At 38.8% G+C, this 21426-nt stretch overlaps 1 protein-coding gene across 1 annotated transcript in view; it reads right to left on the bottom strand.

Moving 5' to 3' along the window:
* The window catches only part of trim36 (tripartite motif containing 36), a 56863-nt gene that overhangs the window by 13060 nt on the left and 22377 nt on the right, over window positions 1-21426 (bottom strand). Inside the window, 6 exon segments of the mRNA XM_041787296.1 lie at window positions 8921-9042; window positions 12205-12320; window positions 12552-12689; window positions 13900-13995; window positions 17777-17923; window positions 18727-19073. Coding sequence (XP_041643230.1) covers window positions 8921-9042; window positions 12205-12320; window positions 12552-12689; window positions 13900-13995; window positions 17777-17923; window positions 18727-19073 — 966 coding nt within the window.

Here is a 21426-nt window from a genome sequence, read left to right on the forward strand (position 1 = left end):
GTCTTGTTAAAACTTTGGGAGTATATCCCAATTTTATTGTCTCTCTTGGTTGTACAGTAGGATGTTCTTTAATTAACTCAAAATTCCCAATACACCCTTGCCCCTACCACTTAACTCTGCCTCTGGGTTTTTTTGCATTTCCCTCTAGAGATGGTGTGTCCTCATTCTTGTTGGAATGGATAGGTAACATAAGGTACTTGAGCCACAGAAATTTTCCAGAGGCCACCTCAAAGCCTCCCAAAATGGCTTCAAACAATCAACAAGACGGCTGCTCAATCACTGAAAGAAATGTACAAATGTAAATAGTTTCTTTGAATATAAGATATGAAAATTGTGAAAGACATCTAGGATCTCATTTTAATGTTGTTTCAGTGTGTAAATGGTCTCTTTATTCCAATCACGCATTTTTTATTTGACGTCATAGAAAGGTCTTATAACATTGTTTGTTTACATAAATGCCAACAACCGTTGATGATATGTCGGAAACTTAACGGTGGTTCCATTTCACAAACTCACTACCCCTTATAGCCTTAGAGCAAGTACATCCCATGCGTTTTTTTAGCTGGGTGCAGCAGGCTTAGGATCTATATACCATGTGAGGTATGATAAACAGCCGTCATAACAATGACAAAACGCGTCATTTGTACAAGTTTTTAACAACAGCTCCACAACAAATTGCAATGCCATCATTACTGCAACACAATGACTTAACAGAAAAACATTGCAGAGTCCAAATTGATCTCATTAATAAGGAATTTTATTTCCAGATAAACAAGCTATGCTTGATCACTTGGCATGGATATACAAGTATGTCTGTAAGTATCTGAATAGAGATACCATAGAGATACCATTTTTTCAAGTCAGTTTACTACCATTCACCACCACAATTTATCTGAAATGAAATGAGCAATATGCGAGTGTAGACTTTCAACTTTCATCTACTGGGTTTCACAAAAATAATGCATTTACCATTTACGATAATGGAGGTGCTCTGAATAAAAATGCTGTAAAACATAAATGGTAAATGCTGTTGAAACCCCTTAAATTAAAGTTTAATGTCTACACTTCAGTCACATTCTGATTGTTTTGTTTTAAATCCATTGTGTTATTTAACAGAATAAAAATTTTAAAACTGTAAAGCTAACGGCATCAAAGTGATGTAAAAGCTTTCTGCTCCAGACAGATGAAGTTCAAGCTAGATATTACGTTAGCTACCTTCGGATAATTGATGCCAATCTAGTGGTGAAAAAATGCTTTTCAGATTATTTTGTCATTTTTAAGCATGAGTATTGTGATGAAGGTATGAGACATAAAATATAATTAAAAAGTTATGTCTATTACGGTCTAGGTAATTTATGCTATTTGCCCCTGCAATTGAGGGAAAATAACATTCATTGCAAATTTTCTTCTCATAAGATTCAGGCCTCATTTTGCCTATATTTGGCCAAACAGTGTTAGTGAACCCCTTTTTAACCTGTAATTAACACCATGTTCAGATCTTCCACAAAGGCAAATATCAACCAAAAAAAAAAACACAAATACCAACATTTGGAAATCTCTTGCTTCTTAATCGTGTTTAGTAACGTCCAGCTGCTCAGTAACTCTGGCTTAAGCAAATGCAGTCGGGCGAGTGTGGCAAAGATTAGATTTGTCAGGATCAGAGCTATTCCCTCAGGACAATGGACAAGACTGTCTTGCATAATGGAGCCTGTTAAGAGGTTTTCACATGGACTCACTGCCAGGAAAAGCACTCTGTAAACTCCCCCAACACCATCAACACCACCTCTTTTCCTCTTTTAAAGGCTACTCTCACTTCCAGCATCTTTTTACCATGGCCTCCTCTGACCCCTTCACACTTTACACTCCTTCCATACATTTTCTTCATCACATTTATTGCCTTATTGGTTAGCATTTCCTGTAATGCATCAAGATTTTTGGCTTTGCCTTTACATTTATGAACACTTAATAGCACCACTTTTTTTTTGTCCTCTTATTCATCAACAGCAACCACTCTGATTGATTTTATTTAGCCATATCCTCTCTTTTTCTCTTGGCATGAAGCTCATTTTTCTCCAGAAACAGAATTACTTTACCGCCAGCATGTAGGTCAACGTCTCCTTCTCTTCCCAATGATCCACTCTAACTGTTGTTATTCTCCACCTCATCTCCTTTATTCTATTTCTCTTCTCCCTCTCTGGCCTTCCCTTTTTTCTTTTCCTTTTTTACATTCCCAGTTTCCCTAATTGGGATCATCTTTTCTAAAGCACTTTTCCCCTTAAGACAGATTTCCCTCTGGCTGACTGGTGTCGCCTCCAAAGTCACTCGGTTAATCCTCAGTCTCCGAAGTCTTTTTGCCAGGCACATGAGCTCCTTTGCGAGCTCTTGTCCTCCTTTTGCCCCATATACACTCATGTCCAGCTACATCAGCATTTTCCTCACACTTTGTGCAAATGCTTCATGACTCATTATCACATGACCCATGAAGAAGAAAAAAGGATGACCCATCTTTCTTGCATTTATGCAAAATAAATGCAATTTACTTTTAGAGTACTTTAAAAAAAATCTTGGTAGGAAATGGATTTGAAATGTATCTTTTAAGCCAACTTTGACCATGTTTTGTTTTCTTTTTATAACCAGGGATCAGGGTAGGGATCCCTGCAATTTAAGTGCATTGAAAAGTACAGTCAAACTCAGGTCATTTTTTCTCCTTCAACTATACACCTTCATTCTTCATTTTGGATTCTCTGGTGTGAATCCCACACAGGGATTCTTTAAGAGTAACCAACAGGCCATTAAACTAACCAATAGGATTTTGTTTTCACCTTGTTCCAACAGATGGACCAACAGGCAAAAACCAAACCGGGCAGTGAGCCATCCATCTCAGCAGGCAGCAGTCACCAGAGTTCAGCGAAAAGCACTATTGATCATGTACAGTAATGGCTGCAGCCTGACTGAAGACGGCAATGCCAAACTGCACTGCAGGGAACCCCTTTGTCTCGAGTCAGTTTGAATTCACAGCTCCATTGGATAAGTCGTATAGTGTAAAAATGTGGAAAGACTTCAGGGTTTAAAGATATTACTGAACAGGACAAAGATCTTTTTCATCAGATTTTAAGAGAATTGTGTTTTTGGTGTGACATTTTTGGGAAGTTTCAATTTGAAAATGACCCAAACTCTGAGGTGAAGGTGAAGATATCTTTAGTGAAAGAAAACTGACTCTCTCTCTTTAACATGGAGTCAAACAAAGATGAAAAGGACTTCAGTTCCAGTGCTAATAATTTCTCCAGATCTTCCAATCTCCATCACCTGTGGATTTTGGGTGGGAAATCTGTTTCGGTTTCTGTTTCAGTTTTCAGTTACGAACTTAAGGGGCCACAAAGATTTTTAAAGAATCAGACTATCGTCTTGCTTATTTTTTTACATTGTACAACAAACATTTGATGTATAAAGAAAATGTGCAGGACAGTCAAGGCTCTCAAACAAGTGTGGATAGGGTCCAGTTGCAGCTGGGCATTAGCTTAACCATCTGAGTAGGGATGTCCTAATATTTTGGTATGATACTAGTAGGGCTGTCAAGATTAATCACATTAATCGCAATTAATTTAGGTCCACAATTAGTGCACTCAAATTTTCAATCGTGATTAGCCGCATGATTTATTGTGCCTTTCAGTACACTTTGGTTAAGTTACAACATCCGTCTCCCTGCAGCCACAGTGATGTAAAATTAGTCCACCACTGCTCCTCAATGTCTGGTTTCACTTTAAAAACGAACAGACAGAGCAGTAGACAAGTCAAAAGTCATCTGCACCTTGTGTTATCAAACATTTACCTTTTTTTGTCCCCTTACTTCCTTTCAAACCACAACAGGTTCCTCTTTCTGTGGTTAAGTTAATGTTAAACTCTTAAAATGGGCTCAGACTACACACATTTTTTGGTCTTTCGCGACAGCTCTACATCAGACTTGTGTCCAGTCTTTGCCGACAGCCTGGCCATACTACAAGTGTGATCCTGACCACTCATCATATGCTGACATCATCACCATCTCTGTGACTGTGCACGAGTTTGCAGTGTTGTTGGGGGTCTATCATTGACTCTCAAAGAGTGAATAATAGCTACAACAGAAGTTTGATTCTAGCTGTCTTTTGCTCTGAACTAAAGAATGAGACAAATAAGAAGCTATTATGGACTGTCCCGATGTGTCAAGAGGAGGGAAATATGGACCCACTCTGCTCTGAATAGAGCTTGAGGTATGATTGTGATGTTAGGAAAATTAGCCCAGTTAACCTAGAAAATATACACAGCTTCACTATAATCAACCCACGGGAAGAAAAAGTGGGGATTTTTATAAAGTCACTCTGGTAAATGATGATACAAAGATAAGGCGCTAACACTCTCCTACTGGTAGATATTATAGTTGTTGTTAATGTCAGGTCAAGGTATCAAACCAGATGGCAAGACAAGAAACAAACATGACATGCCAGTCTTCGTGGTTGTGGGGCGTCTTGGATGCGTTGTTGATTACGTCACATAACAAAAGTGTTTGTTGTCCCCAACACTCATATTTGAGCCCAACTGTTGATGATGAGCTTTGTGTAAATGTACCTGAAACAGCTGGTTTGTGCAGCACTGTTAGCCTAGTGGTTACATCTGAGCACCCTATATGCTCTCTCTCCAGTCTCCAGCTCTAACAACTGTCCAATCCTATCTCAATAACAGCATAAAAGCCCAATCCTAAATACCTTAAAAAGTGGTGGCATCTAGAAATATTAAAGTAAACAACAGATCGAGCATTACACGCCAGGAAGAGGACCAAATTAAAGTCAGCACTTGAGTAAAAAGACAAAACTCAGCCTCTGGTTCTTAAACTCCCATGTGAAGGATGTGTTTTCTGCTTCCTGAAAAATGGATGTGCACTATAAGAGCTGGAGGGGGCACACAGACAATGCAGCGGTTGCATCTCGTGCCAAGACTTAAATTAAATTACTGCAGTATAAAAATGCCTGAACAGCTTCTTTTCGCTCCTTGAGCTCAGACTAAGAGCTTCATCGTCCCCCACTGGTCACTTAGATTAAAAACACACACCAGTGTGACCACCACCATAGTGCTATATGCAGCACTGTCTAAGAAGTATGCAGCAGTGATTTATGAGAGCACATTTAATAGGAAAAGCCCAGATCCTCTTGCTTCAGGATAAGAAGACAGTATAAACATTCATCATTGAACTATGTAAACTGTTTACTCAGGGTAATGATAATCGAAATAGAAATATCATGGGAGTAGATATATTTCCCTCAAAATTGATTGGCTTACAATTTTTCACACGGTAGGGGAAGATGATTAAAATCATATTAGGTTGGCTAAAAAAAAAGTTTTGATAAGGACATGTCCCACTCAAAATGCTTGCTAAAATTTAAGACCCCTGTAACAGGTAAAAATCTGTCTTTTTAAGACTTTAAGGCCTTAAATTTCAAATGTGCAATTTAAGACTATTCAAGACTTTTCAATGATCTGCAGGAATCCTGTATGGACAAAAAGATTTAGCTTCTTCATGCATGAAGCCAACAATGCTGCAAGATTTGGTCTGGTATTTTGTATTATAACAGCAAAACACAAAATAGGCTATATGATGCAACTTCCCCAAATTACAGAGATTTACTTTTATGCTGCACAGAAACATTTTCAGTCTAACATTATTTTCAGTTAATTCACTGTTGCAATAAATCTAACATGTACAGGTGTGACATGTAAACATGTAAATGCCAAGTCGCTTGTTCTTCAAACTAGGGCTAAATAATTTATGACAATAATCTAAAGGCAATGTTTCCCCTCAATATTGCAAATGCAATTTAATATGCAGTTATTTTTAGGGTTACTCATCTTACATGTCGTTCAACAAACATAAGCAAGAAGCCATTTTATATTATCACAAGCACAATGAGAGAGGGGTGAAATTGGGGATGAACGGTTTCGAAGAAAATAATTATATTATTGCAACGTTGGCTTATAAAAAATTTGATATCAACTGCTATATTGAAGGAGAGGATCATTTTTTACATATTATTCCCATTTTGATTAAGAAAAAAAATTGGAGAAAAAGTAGGATTTTTGTAAAAAATTAAAATTAAAAAGACACTTGAATGTTTGCATAAAGTGTAGAGCATAACAAAGAAAAGAGATTGTATCAAACTGTTTTGACACATTAGAGGTTAAAGAACTATTGCACATTGTAGAATGGCATATTGCAATTTAATATAATTCGCGATTAATTGCCCAGGCCTACTTCAAACTGCTGCATGACATCAGCAATAGCAAATAAAGTAGCCAGCTGTAATGATGTGAGTAGTCAGCCATTTGGCCGACAGCAGGCACTTGAGAAATGCGTGGTCAAATGTTGCCATTTCCCCTTTCATTTGCCACCATGGTATTTCTGGGTTGTTTTTTTTAATCATTATTGACTAATGTCTTTTCAAAATGTTCACACTTAAAGATTTCCCCCTGTATAATGTGACTTTTCAAAGGCATTTCTCTTCTTTTCATGTTGTGCTAGCAGCAAACACATATTTTCTGTTGAGTATCCAGTGCTATGAGTACACAAGTTTTGAGCATATTTCCTTCATTCAGTTATCAACTCTGATATGCTTTATAATAACCCATCTGTTTCTACAGTGGGTGAGTCACACAACAAGTGGACAGAGCAGACTGTAGCCTGAGATAAATCTCATCACTGATTTTAAACAAGCCAACAGGGCTGCTCTACAGAGCAACAACAAAAGCCCAAAGACACAACCTCCTGTTGACGCAGCTTTGTTTGTGATCAACAGTCATTGAGACAACTGTCAGTTGTTTATCTGCCACAGCTTGAGGGAAATGGCTCTTGGCCAAATTTATTCCTGAGGCAGTTTTTTCAGTGCACTGGTCTTGAGGCACAGCTGCCACTCAAACTGAAACAACCTCATTTATATTGTATTATAGACTAACTGATCAAGATCCCCCCTCGAGGATGACGACAAACCTCAGGCATCATCAGCTGTTTCTTGTTTGCTGTTATTGAAACAGCAGTGACACTCAACTGTCACTATGACTCACAAACATAATGTTGACAGGTTAGACTCGCCAACGTCATCTGAAACAAGCCTGCGCTAACCACAGCCAAATGTGACACAGCATCACTGCGAGGTGTTCAGTCAGTCTGTCTCACTGCCAGTCCTATCATCATGCAGGCACAGCAGGAATAAGAGCAAGGTGGAAACAAAGTAATCACCACACTCTGCTTCAGCTAATGCAATAACCTTCAGGTAACATGCACATAATGGCAGCGTGCATACAGGCTTCTGCAGCTGTACTTTATACGTGTAATTTCAACCTCTGAACTCAACAGTTTAATCTGATTATGACTAGTTAAGATCTTGCAACCGCACAACAGTCCAGCTGCTTCATGATACACATGGAATCCGCTTGTACTCAGCTTCTAAGTTTGGACTTTTTATTAACACTTCTGTATTTAAACATTTTTATGACATGCCAAGTTATCTGCAGTGTTTCATTCTTTGCTTTTGGTAAAATGCAAATAGAAACCTGCCAGATTTTTCTGTCTTTTGCTCTCTGGAGTCTCTTTAAATATATACATCTATTTAGGAAATTATCCCTTTCCATGGGAATCACATCAGCACCTTCAAAGCTCAATGCCTTCCTCAATAGATTGCCCTGTTAACTTATTTTATATATCGGTGCATCTCAAACGACTCAAATAGATTAAACAAATAAATACATCCATTTCCAGAGAAAAAAACAAGTATTCAATTCCAGTGCTAATCCTTGGGAAATGTCTAAATTCCATAACAAGCCTTCTCAGTCCAGCAGACCAGAAAAATAAAAGCTTCACAAAGCAGCAAAAATCCACTTTGGGTGTTTCCAGGATTGTTTTTCTAACTAAGACTCTGAGAGATGATCTCTGACCTCTCAGCCCAGCACAATTCCCACAGCCATGCATGTGATGGACAGATAACGACAAACTGATTGTTCTCATCATATCAGGCTGTGTTTCCATATGCCTTTTGTTCTGTATTATCGCAAGTTCTTGTCAAAAGTGCTCTGTGAAGGATGCAGGTTCCCGGTTTTGGCACCTCCCAAAAGCAGAACTTCTGGGAGGTACATAATAATGAAAGACCACGCAGTAGATTAACTAACTACAAAATAGAAAGAGTTTTAGTCGTTTTAATGTAAGTTCCTTTTATAATAAGTCAACTGTAACACCTGAACCTTACACATTGGATTATGTAAGTAAGTTATGCATGTAAGTGGGTCAACAGTTAGCAGTAGCCAATAGTAACAAATGACCAATGCAAACAATTAGCTTGTTAAGCAGCTGAAATAATTAGAACAAGAAATGATGTAAATTTTTAAATAATTTGCCAAAAGCAATAATTAGCAGTTTAAGCGATAAAAGTAGGCAAATGACTTAACAGTTTAACAATTACCATAAAATCTGAATCATAAATCATACGAGTATAAGAGTCATAGTTGGGTTTTAGGTCTCTCACAGGAAGCTCTTTTAGAGACATTTGTTTTTTATAACAGTATACCCCCTGTTTTGTTAAAACCCTGTCTGCACAAGAAATTTACCTTTTAGGTACTAATAATCCTGTACATAGAGAATCACAGTCACACTGTTATGAAGGCTACTCTAAAGGTTAGTAGTTAAAAGTAGATGGTTAAATCTGCTGATTTGTATGACAATTAATGCAAGTCTGACCGTTGTTTTGGTTCTATATGTCAGTCCTGTGACTGACTGGTGATCAGCCCAGAGTGTTCCCTGCTTCCCACCCAGTAACAGCTGGGATATGGACAAGTGGTTTGGCTAATGGATAGAGCTGTCTCAGTAACACACGAATCTGGGGTAAAAATATAAAATAGGCTGTACCTCCACCGAAGCACATCTGTTTGAGCAGAGTTTCTTCTCTGGACGTGTCGAGCACAAACTCGTCAAAGCAGGGGTCAGCTGAAGGATGGAAAGTCCTCAGAGACTCTGTGGCCTTCTGGATCCTGAAAACAAACCAGGCAGATATAACACAATCTTCATCAACTTTTACATCTACTGACTACTTCAATAAGTTCACCAGCCGCAGTACTGTACAGTTACATCAGGTACGCGTCACTACGTTGAAACTTTAATCAAACCTGTACCCTGGGGCCTTGACCTTTACAACTGAAAGGGGAATTAAAAACCAGGTTCACTGCTACAAGAGAACAGTGAACAGACTACAGTATCATGCCTCTGAGAGTGAAAGGTTTAGCAATAATCCAAAGCTTTTAATGAAGATCAATTAGAAAGCTTAGAGCAGAAGACTCTCCAAACTCTTGACAGCATTCACTGAATACTTTCCTTAGGCGCTCTTTGAGATTAGTAATCCCTGCACGTGGCTTTGTGGGCTCCTGACACACTCTAGTCACCCAAACACATAATCAGATTGATGCTCCCGACACAAAAATAAAACAGAACAAATCCCAGCTATGAACTCTACTGGGAAATAAGAGGGAATCTCTGAACCATTAACTTTGTGTGGGCAGTACAGCCTGAGTCAGAGTAGGCCTCACTATATTACTGTAGATCTTGTTAAACAAGCAGCTTCTGTTTTTTGATATAAATATATCAGATGATCATAAGTAAGCTGCTTGACTGAAGTTCATCGTCAGCATTTAAGTGGGTAAATTTGTTATTAGTTATCTTTAACAGGCCAAGCCTCATTTTCGTTAATGAGACCGACAAAGGGATACTTAAACATCATAGAAAGGTACAACTGTGCCTTCAATCATTCTTATAAATAATTACATTTCCAATCGGGATATGGTGACTTGAAAACTGATTTTGATTCCCTAAACTTTGGTTTTTCTTAGTTTGGAAATCCATAAACCCTTTCACATAAAAAACAAGCTAGGGCTGCAACTAATTGCTATTTTGATTTCTGTTTATTTACCCAGTTTTTTCACGATATTTAATTAAGAATTTAAGAAAAAAAATTTAAAAAGCAGCTCAGATTCATTCAGAGTGCAAAGACTAATATCTGACTGAATTAATGTTGCAATTTATCGTTTTTTGAGAACTTACACTCTTTTGAAAGTATGGGAACAGTGAGGCCAATTCTTTTATTTTTAATGTAGCCTGAAAACATGTGGGTTTGAAACAAAAAGATGAATAAGAGACAAGAAATCAACATTTCAACTTTTGTTTCCAGGTATTTACATCTGGATCTGATACACCACTTAGAAGAAAGCGTTATTCATAATGCCATGCCAATTCTTTTATGATTTTAAACAGATTAGAGTGAATAAGCCTTAATATTTAGTTGCACATCCTTTTCTTGCAATAACTTCATCAAGCCTGTGACCCACTGACATCACCAAACTTTTATGCTCTCCTTCGTGATGCTTTTCCAGACTTTCAATACTGCTTCTTTCAGTTGTTGTTTGCTTTGGGGTGTTACTCCCGTCAGTCTCCTCTTTAGCAGATAAAATGCTCTACAGGGTTTAAGTCTAGAGACTGACTTGGCCAGTCTAAAACCTTCCACTTCTTGCCCCTGATGAACTCATTTGTTGTTTTGCCAGTGTGTTTTGGGTCATTATGTTGTTGCACGATGAAGGATCTCCCAATCAGTTTGGTCGCACCTTTCTTTAAATTGGCAGACAAAATGTTTCTGTAGACTTCTGAGTTCATTTTACTGCTGCCATCATGTGTTACATCATCAATAAGGAAGATCCTGTCCCAGAAGAAGCCATGCAAGCCCAAGCCATGACATTACTTCCACTGTGTTTCACAGATGAGCTTGTATGTTTGGGATCATGAGCAGATCCTTTCTTTCTCCAAACTTTAGTCTTTTGACTTTAGTCACGTTGATAAAGGTTTATCTTTGTCTCAACAGGCCATGAACTTGTCCCAGAATGTTTGAGGCTCGTCTCGGTACTGTTCGGCAAATTCGAGCCTGGCCTTCCTGTTCTTCTTGCTAATGAGTGGTTTGCATCTTCTGGTGTAGCCGTTGTACTTTTGTTCATGAAGTCCTCTATAAACAGTAGATTCTGATACTTCACTCCCACCCTCTGGAGGTTGTTGCTGATGTCACTAACAGTTGTTTTAGGGTCTTTCTTTACAGCTCTCACAATGTTTCTGCCATCAACTGATGATGTTTTCCTTGGTCTAACCATCTGATGTCTGTTACTGGGTACACCAGTCGCTAGGCTCTTCCTCAGGACTTTCCCAATGGTTGTACTGGCCAATGTTTGTGCAATGGCTCTGTTTAATTTTCCATCTTCTCTCAGCTTCGCAATTGCTTGCGTTCACCCATAGACTGCTCTCTGGTTTTCATATTGGTTGCACCTCTAACTATAAATGCAGTCTGCACAAGCAAAACCCAAATCTGCAGCTGAGTGTAGACATTCAGCACTACTTATTGTTTGGATAATCAATGTAATAGGAAACACCTAGGCAATCAAATACACCTGTCAGTCCACGTTCCAATACTTCTTGGTGTTCAATTACAATTAATGGTATCTTCTAAGTTGTGTATCAGATCAAGATGTAAATACAAGCTGAGATGCTGATCTCTTGTCTCATATTCACCTTTTGATGTCAAATCCAAATGTTTTCAGTTTACAGCAAAAATAAAAGAAACAGTTTCACTGTCCCAATACTTTGAGGGGAGTGTAAGTGTTTATCTTCTGGATGGATTTAGCTCTAACTTGTTTTTTGCTGCTAAAGAATTGATAGAAAGCAACACTTGCAAATAAATCTCCCTTGCCACTGTGTACACTAGATTACATGAGTAGAGGAGCAACAAGAAGAAGAAACAACTCTTCAATCAAGACTCTTAACTTTTAATAGCCCTGAGTTTTAGCTTAAAACTTATAACAGACCTGAAGGATTTTCAGTATTTGTAGTTACGTGTATTTTTTTTAGCAGAACAGGAGATGTGTCTGCATTGCTGCAGTGTCTCTTCTGCACAACTCTGACTCCAAAAGACCTCACTAGAATAATGTGTCAGCATCTCTCACAGGGGTTATTTTTTACACAAGATAAACAATGAGTACTGCGAACTTGCCTTGCCTCGTGTCCATTCTGCTAAAGAAATCTGACATTTTCACACATATTTTCAAATAACTCATCAAGCCAGCACTGTTGTCATTTATTAAAGTTGAAGTATCCCCCAGTTGTACCTGGTGTGTAGCTGCTTTGCTGTCTGTACAAAGCAGGACTGATCTGTCTCTTTCAGCACCTCCTGAGCGTAGCCCACCAGACCACTGTTCTCCAGCATGCCCTGGTACTCCTCCACCTGGACACAAGTATTTTTTTTGGCATTTTGCAATTCTTATCATTAAAACAGTTAGCTTTTTAATTTAAAAGGGGTCCCAATTAGAGAAATTTCATAAAGGACTGTTTCCATCACTAATCAGAAACATCAGTATAATTACCTAAAGATTTTTTCATTCAGATTATGCTAAGAAGCATGCATGTGTGTCATAGATATTCAGTATTAATTTGCCTCAGTTCTGGTGTTTCATACCTGGGCCCTGAGCTGTTCAAGGCGTCTGTTTCGGGATTGTTCGATGGATCGCAACATCTCTGACTTCCTCTCCTGCAGAGTCTCAAACAGACGCTCAAAGTGTTCATTGGCTCGTTGCTCTGCTAGCTGCCCATTTTCCTGCAAAAAAATAACACTGGCCATGTTTTATCCATTATAGGATAAAAACAAAAAAGCAGCACATTCACGGTTTAGCTCAGTGGGGTTTAAAAAGTTTTTTTTTTTTTTTAGAATACTGAGGAGTCAGAGGTTTAGTCACCAACTCCTTTAGTCACATGTTAAAGTGTTCTTGATCAAGACCCTGAATCCCAAATTGCCAGTGCTACTGCATCAGTGGCATGTGGATGTATATGGATGGGATTAGCCGATACCCATGGACACCTCACACAGCAGCCTTCACCATAAGAGTGTGAATATGGTGTGAATGGTTAAGTTTAGACTGCACTGTAAAAAGCCCTTTGGCAGTCAGATGAATAAAAAAGAGCCATACAGGCTAAAGTCCATTTACTATATCCATTTAGCAGTAATATAGTTACAATCACATACATTTCATATCTGAAGAAAATCATAAATTGACCAAGGACATTTGAAACAAAAGGGTAAACCAAACAGTCACATACAAAACACCAAGAGCGTAGGCGTTTATGTCTCAGTAAAAGAGGAACAAACTCTAAAAGGCAGACGTATGCATGAGGGAAACTTGCAGGCAAATCCTGTGTTTCCTTGTTCTGTGTAGTTTGCATGCTGTTTGTTTAGTGGCCTTCCTTATCCGCACACACACAGTGTGTAATTGTTGCTCTTCTTCACTGGCTGGTTTCGTGCAAACTGTAAATATTTGTCATCTAATGCAATTTGACTGTACAAGTATTCTGCTCAATTCAACCCATATCAAAGATTTGGTTTACCATCTTTGATTTCTGGTCTGAAACAGTCTGAGCTATCAGACATCGTATTGTCTTCAGTGCACATTGAGATGTATCCACACCTAGCATTATGGATTACAATTTGGTATCTGCATGCCCAGGACAGATATTAATCTGTGTTCATGCAGGTCTAGATTAACTGTTATTGTCCCTCTTTGTATCAATTTAATTTTAAAAGTTTGTTAATTCTAACAAAAATTAATAAAAAGAATAATGTTCAAATATTTGAACTCTTACTAAAGACAAAAGACTAAAAAGTAAATAAAAAGCAAATATAAAAATAACATTAAAAAGTAAGTATTAAATATATCAAAGTGTGAGCATTAAATGAAAGGTGTGCAGAGTGCCTTAATGCAGATGGACAAAAGGTTGTGGAGTCACTGCAGAGTGACTCAGCTGTCTCTTACCTCAGTCTGATTGATGAGCACTTCAATGTCAGTAATCTGAGTCCTGACCTGGTCCTCTTTGCTGATGAGGTAATGGATACTCTTTGCCAGTTTCTCCTGATGAGAGAAGATCAGCAGCGATTACAGACAGTTGCAGACATCTTCAAAACCATGACTCTGCAATGACTAATTTTAACACTGAAGGGGCTGGAACAATGCAAAAGAAAACCACTCTGAGCTCAGCGGTCAATCATCGCCTGTTGTTAAAGTGCTGCTGCCCATCTGGACAAAAATGCTACCTCTATCGTTTCATGCCAAGTAGCAGCCTCCAGTGTTGAAAAACTAAGCCAAAAACAGCCAATTAGCCAATCAGAAATGTCAAAGAAAAAACACATCAGTTCGGGGTCTATATTCGTATTTGTAATATCAAAGGGGTTCACAGAAGTAGTAGCCAGACAAGTAGAAAAATGAAGCCACAGAGAAGGGCAAAAATCTGCTGTTCATCCAGAGCACTTGAGTGCTGCCAGGCATCCCGCACTCATCATCATACTCAACAACACATCTTTATCCAAGGGGAAACCAACCAAATCTCACACAGGTTGGATGAAGCCAAAGGCAGTCGTATGAATTTCATTTTCCAATCTTGTACAGGTGAAGTTGAGGGCAACATATGACAAATTCAAATTGTATTCTTTTTTGTAGTAGTTGCTTTGTTTGGTGTAGATTTATAGTTAACCTTCTCCTAAACTTTGCCATGCTTTGCTAACAGTGAAAAACAGCATGCATTTACTTATTTTGCCTTGCTCTAGCTTAAGACCCCCCTAAGGTCCACAGGGCCCAGTTTGAGAATCCCTATCCAATAGGTTCCCATTTTAAGAGCCCATGTTTGGAGAAGACATATTTGAAAAAAAAAAATCGTTTGGTCTCTTGACCATTTATCTTTGTTTCTAACTAGAGGTGGGTTAGACATGACAGCTAAAGACAGGTGGGAAAACAGGGAGAGAGAGTGGCCATTTAGCAAAGGGGGGACATCCATCAAACCATACTGGGATCAGGATTCAAGTCAAGGACTTTAGCCTCTGTAGATGGGCATCCGTCCACAAACTGAGCCACAATAGTGCCTAAACTCATCCATTTCAATTGTATTTAGGCTCAGAGAGGCACATAATTTGCATCGTCGGGGATGTGGCCAAGTTGACCGACAGGTGGGTGAGTTGGGCTCACCTCAGCTCTACCAGGGGCTCTATGTCCATTTCTAGACTGAGTAAATGTTAAGAAGAGTCAGCATTTCAAATATAGCAATTGCAATTAAGAGCTTTAGAATTCCTCTTCAGAAACCAGCAGATGTAGTAAATGAGATAATTACAGTTTAGCTCTTGTGTCTTATGGATTTACACTAAAGCATGGAAACAGTGCAAACAGTAGAAGCAATTTTTTTTCTAGATTGATTGAAAGCCCTGGCCATGTGTGGAGTTTCCTGTATGAGCCTGAATGTTGACAGGTTGTTTCTGAAGGTACAGCATGTCAAAACAACATTCACTGCAGTATCACACAGATGTGACAGAGGATTACTCCTCAGAAACCTAACTCACTTCCTGGCTGACAAAGGACTCAAGGGCTGTGTAGGACATCTGATATATCCTTCATCAATATAAAGATACAATACACAGAAAATCACGTGGAACAAATGCTCTCATTAAATATTAAAGAACACTGCAGTGTTTTTGTCAACAAGAGACAGCAGATTGAATTTCTGATTCTACCATGACTTGCAAAAACATCCAAGCTCTTGTCTGGGAAGCTGAGGGGCCCAGTGCCAATTTACTTTTCTATTTTTTTTCATTGATCTATTCTGTAGGAGATTTAATGGTCTTTAGTGTTGCTGTCACAGTGATCAAACATCACTGGATATTTCTTCACAGCAGATAAACCAAACAATCAAACTGGTAGAAATTAATCTACCAACTGACTAAAAATCTGATGAACATAAGCAAGACTAATTAGCTTTAACCCCGTTAGCCAGCCAGTTTCAAACCAAAGAGAGCGATATCTGCAGTCGAATGCAGGCCAGCACAGGTGGAGGTCAGGCATTAATACTACAGTGGGAGATGGCAGATCAGGGTCCGGTCAATGGGAGGCAAAACATGACAAAAACGTGCTCTTGATGCATTTCATTGAACAGTTTATCAAAGACCAAAACTGAATCTCATTAAAAGATATTAATCATCAAAAGTATTTTAACCCAGTTAAATTAATATAGCCTTGTAAATCCTGTAACATCAGGCAGCATAACTAACGCTCAATCTACCGTTTGGTTTTGTTTAAGCTACGTTAATCATTAATTATTCCACTGTGATGTTTATAGACCATATCGCAGGGGTCGGGCCTAAACCTCTTATCACCATTACATGATTTTACTTTTTTTATAAATCAGTGCTATTGGTCACCCTTTACACCCGTCAGTTGGTTTTAACAAATTTTAAAGCAATAAAAAGTGTCAAAAAGCTGACTATGACCATTAAGTGTAAAGATATTTGGAAAATACAGCCTTTTATCATTCCCTGAAATGTGGTGATTTTGGAGATAGGTTTTGGTCTGACACCAGTAATATTGAACATGGACGTAGTCACACTGATGTCACTGATTAGATTCTGATGACGATACTTGCCATTTAGAAATGCTGAATCACCTTACCCTCAATCAGTGAAGAAACAGGATGAGAGGTTTATATGAGGCGAGCTTTAAGCCTCATGGCCAACAGCTACACCATCAACCTGTCAGGCAACTCAGCAGTGCCCCTAAGTAGGCAACTGTATGCAAAACTATTGGCTGTAATAACATAACAGACAAATCAAAACAAAAAATGAATCCTTTTTTTAAAAAATACATTTTTGCAAACAAAAATAGACCAGTAAAGACCCTAATCATGTGTTGAATCTGTCTGTAAATATGTCTATTTTCGCAGTAAAAATGGGCATTTTAATAGGGGAAGTGATGTGAATATCTTGACTTTTGGAACAAGCCTCAAGTGGACACTTTAAGAACTCCATTTTGTTATTTATTGGCTTCATTTCTAAAAACACGATCTCTTGGCTTGTGCAATACTCAAACCATTTTTCCTCTAATGACCCCAGAGAATCAATAATTAGGGCCACGACCACTAGCTTGTGAAAATTTGCATTTATTTTGGCCACTCAGATTTTGAGAAGGCTTTTGTCGTCCAGGAGGAGAAGGATGCTCCATTCAGCAAAGAGAGGAGCACTGACGGCTTATCTCCTTTTTTCAAACAAGAGCAAACTGCTAAAAACCTGTTAATCTTTGTAAAAATTTTGGTGCTTAAAAATGATGAGCATGATATGCTTACTTAACTGGACTAATGACGGAGCAGACAGTGAAGCAAAGGACCTCGATTCCTGCTTTTAGCTTATGTATTTGTGTTGCTTTGTCAGGGTGTTGTGGATGAAAATAATTTCATTTTAGTTGATGATATGTTTACCTCTTAGGTTGTCATCTCAGTTTAGTCATAAAAAAGGCACAGAATCCTTTTTTTTCTTGTCAAAATGTTTACAGAACTAACACAGCAGCAGCCTTTTGCCAAAACCAAGCAGTACAGTAGAGTATGGTCAAGCACAAGCTATATTTCAAGTAGGGGCCGTATTTCATTTTATTTTAAGAAGTTGCTGCAGCCGCTTAAAAGTAGCCCATGGGCTGCAGTTTGCCCATGGGCCACTGTATGGACACACGCTACAGAGCCTCTGAACCTTTGAGAACAGCTACTCTGAGAGTGTAAAAACTGGCTTCATATGAAGGCAAAGCCCAGTGAACTGCAACATTTTAAATATATTAAATATCAAAACGCATTACCAAACCATCTTGTTGAATCTTGTGAATGAGGTACCTTTAGGATCTTGTAGGCACTGCTCATGGACGTGACTTTGTGGTTGGCATGGGATCCACCCAGCTTGCACAAGTGACACACGGGCCGTCTGCAGACCTCACAGTACATGTTCACCTTCTCCATTTCATGTTCTGGACACATGAGCACCTGAAATGTTTAAGAGAAATGTCATGTTTAATTTAATGTCTAGATACAAGTGCATCTAGATACTAGATGCACTAGTATAGATATTGTCTGCTGCATTTAGAACTTTCACTGAAAATATAAAAACAAATAAATATAACTACACCAACAGTGACCAGACACTGACATGAAGTGAAACAGGAAGATGACCTAAACTTAAAAAAACAAACATGTAGACAGCTCTGTGAGCTACTTCCTGTTTAAGTGTCTTAAAACAGAAAATTCAGCAATTTTCTTTTTACTGGCAGATACTTGAGGGTTTTCCAAACAACATTTGAAAGTTTGATCAACATAGGTATTGGAAAGGAGAGAACAAAGCAATATAGGTATGAAGGAAGACTTCAAATCTTTTGATACAGTTTTAAAATTAATAAATCAGTTACATCTTTGCATAAAAAAGATGTATAAACTTGATTACACTGCTTTTATCCTGACTTGATTGTGTTCAAGAGTCAATTTTTTTTTTCTCTATGCCAAGTTTTAAACAATTAAGACTCGCCAGGTATCAGCATTTGACCGGAAAATCCATTTACATCTTCAAGTCTGCAACTCACAATCTGATACTTTAGCAAACAATCCTCTTCTTAAACCTTTTAAAGACCAGATCAATAATAAATCAATAATGCTGATTGTTTGCGACTCATGATGACTTATCTCCAGGGGTTCATAGTCCAAGTAAGAGTAAATGCTGTTTTGATGTCTTCAGGAAACAACAGATAAGGAGAAAGGGACCAAAGATAAATCCTCCTCCAGGTAATCATTCCTACCTTAGGTCTAAAGTTGGTAGTCGGGCCGACATACTCATGCTGAGCTTTTGGTGTTCCCCATGGGTGATGCAGCTTGAAGCACTCGTTGCAGTAGCTGGCCTTACAGTCCATGCAGCTCTTTGTGGCCTCCTGCAGCTGTGGAGGTTTACAGATGTTACACATGATCGCCACAGCTGCGCGGGCCGCCTGGCGGTACCGCTCCACTATGCTCTCCAGGGTGAAGTTTCGAAACAGCATACTGATGCCACGCTCGCCGAGGTCGATGTCGTGCTGACAGCCTGGGCATGGGATGGTGGTGACCCGGGGAGTCACTGAGCCTCTGCGCCACCCCGGGGACGAGATAGAGCCTGGAAAAGAACAGAGAAGGCCAAGTGAGAAAAGATCGGGGGTAATAGAGTCTTGGACCTTAGGGTCACCCAGTTCCAGTCTTGTCTGAGGCCCCATTTTGACATGTGAACAACAATGTCCTTTGACTACAAAATTACAGTAGAGGGATCTTTTCCAAGACTCTAAAAGGGGCTTTGAAAATGTGAACCCCATTTGTGTTCAACAAATTCTGGGCCGAGATTTACAAAGCAGTGTTACATCATTAGCTGGACTTGCCAAGTATGATCTTAAGGCAAAAATGCCTTAGATAACACACATGGAAATATCAAGCTGCAACAAATAGGGCCTCAGTATGTCTCCCTTTGTGCTTTATTTCCAGTATGACCAATACTCCATGATGACATGGACGTATGGAGCAAAATATCAGAACAGGCAGTTTATTCAGCAGTCGTCATACAGGGAGATAAGTACAAGTAGAGAGACTTTACAAGACTGACGGGGCCGATTCAGGAGTGATGAGGTGCAGGATAGTCATGGGTAGGAAGGCATCCTGAAAGCTTATAGAGAATAAATACAACATATGCATTAGAAATTGATTTGAAACTTCAAGTCAGTCATTTTCCAAAGGGAAGAGGGGACTATTAAAGTGCTCACAATGATCTGGACAGACAAAAATATTTCTATTTTTTCATATGGAAAGAAAATAAAAAATATGACACACCAAAGGATTTTGAAAACATGCAGTATAACTGAACAAAGTTCAAGGAATGCCCTACAATTACAAATTAAAGTTAAATGTCCAGTTCAGTGCATCAACACTTATTTTCACAACAAAATACTCCTCTTAAAGCAGCACTGCCTTTAAGAGTTTCTCATATACTATGCTTGTTACTGATGCAGCAGCATCAGTACAAAGCAGCAACACAGTCACAATGAGGTGCTCACACAAGGTCACAACACAGACACAAGCAAAACACTGATATTACACACACTCAAATAAAGCCAGCAAACTGAGGGCTCGTCAAGGCAAAAATAATGACCAGAAATAAATATATTGCTTCACGTTTGTGGGGGACAGGGGAAGCGAGGAGTGCTGGATTTATCTCAGTTTGCAAGCCAGAATTTCCACTTCGTTTCCGAGGACCTGGAAATTAAATCAAACACTCCTCAGGTAAGCGGAAAACACAGGACAACTATTTCAAAACAACACTTTTGCAAAAGAAAGGGTTCAGCTGAGGGAGAAGCAGCAGCAGAACATCAAACATATAAACTATGTGTTATGTGTAGCTAGCTGTGTGCATGCCTGTGACAGGAAGATGTAAGCCAAAGTGGAAACTGTGACAGTGCATGGACAGTTAAACACCTAGAGGCTACACAAACCGTCCTGATACTTGTTTGCTACACATCTCACCTGTATTCATGTGAGAAAATAAACTTTGTGGCGTGACGATATGATAAAAAAAACTTAGTCTGATGATGGAGATGAAGGTGACATGGTCTTGTTAGTACGAGTTAAGTCATTGGACGGGAGCAAGAATCTATCAGAATGCTTTATATCTGAACCAATGACTGATGCAGAAGGTTTCTAACCCTGCAAACACAGAGTTCATGTATGTGTGGCATGTTGGGATGCTGTCCAAATAAACTGGGCTCTCTGATTAAAAAAGAAGGTGTGAGGAAAGGGAGACACAAGAAGCCTGCAGTGTCATGTCTCTGTGTTGATTTGTGGATCTGCAGAGGGAGGCTGCAGAGTCAAGGGCAGAAACTGACGAGTCATTGTGGAGAAAAGGGGCTTGGTTTAATTTCCTCCCTGCACTACTCTACAGAGAATGCTGCAGTTTTAAAACCTTGTTGTTTTCATCAGTCATTATGAGGCCAAGACTTACTGTTAACAAGATTTTATCTGAATGTTTTAAACACAAATTAAGGTCCAACAAAATGAGGGAGTCTTGATTAGTTACAATGCATTTTCTTGTAATACAAAGAAAAAAAAAAGTTTCATTGTCATCAGATTAGTCATTTGTGCTGTTCTGTCATCGTCAGAGATGGATTCGCATGACTAAGTGCATGTACCAATCAAAAAACATTTTGAAAAAATGTCATTTCTCTTTAGATAAAAACCAAATCTGATGTTGGTCCATTCTCTGAAGGCAGAAGACAGATTAGTCACTTGACCTTTGAATTTTTCTTCCGTTTTTATTTGTTGATGCCTTATATTGTAAGTGATGTTCTGTCTACTTTCAGGCAGCTCCTATTTTTGCATCTATCCTTCAAGGGGCTTGGTGTAGAGGGGCTATTTCTCTAGACAAAAACACACCTACAGCACAGAAAAAAGGCATTTTCTTAAAAACATCAACTGAGCATGTTTAATAC

Source organism: Cheilinus undulatus, linkage group 5 (assembly GCF_018320785.1).
Source record: "Cheilinus undulatus linkage group 5, ASM1832078v1, whole genome shotgun sequence".
NCBI lineage: Eukaryota > Metazoa > Chordata > Actinopteri > Labriformes > Labridae > Cheilinus > Cheilinus undulatus.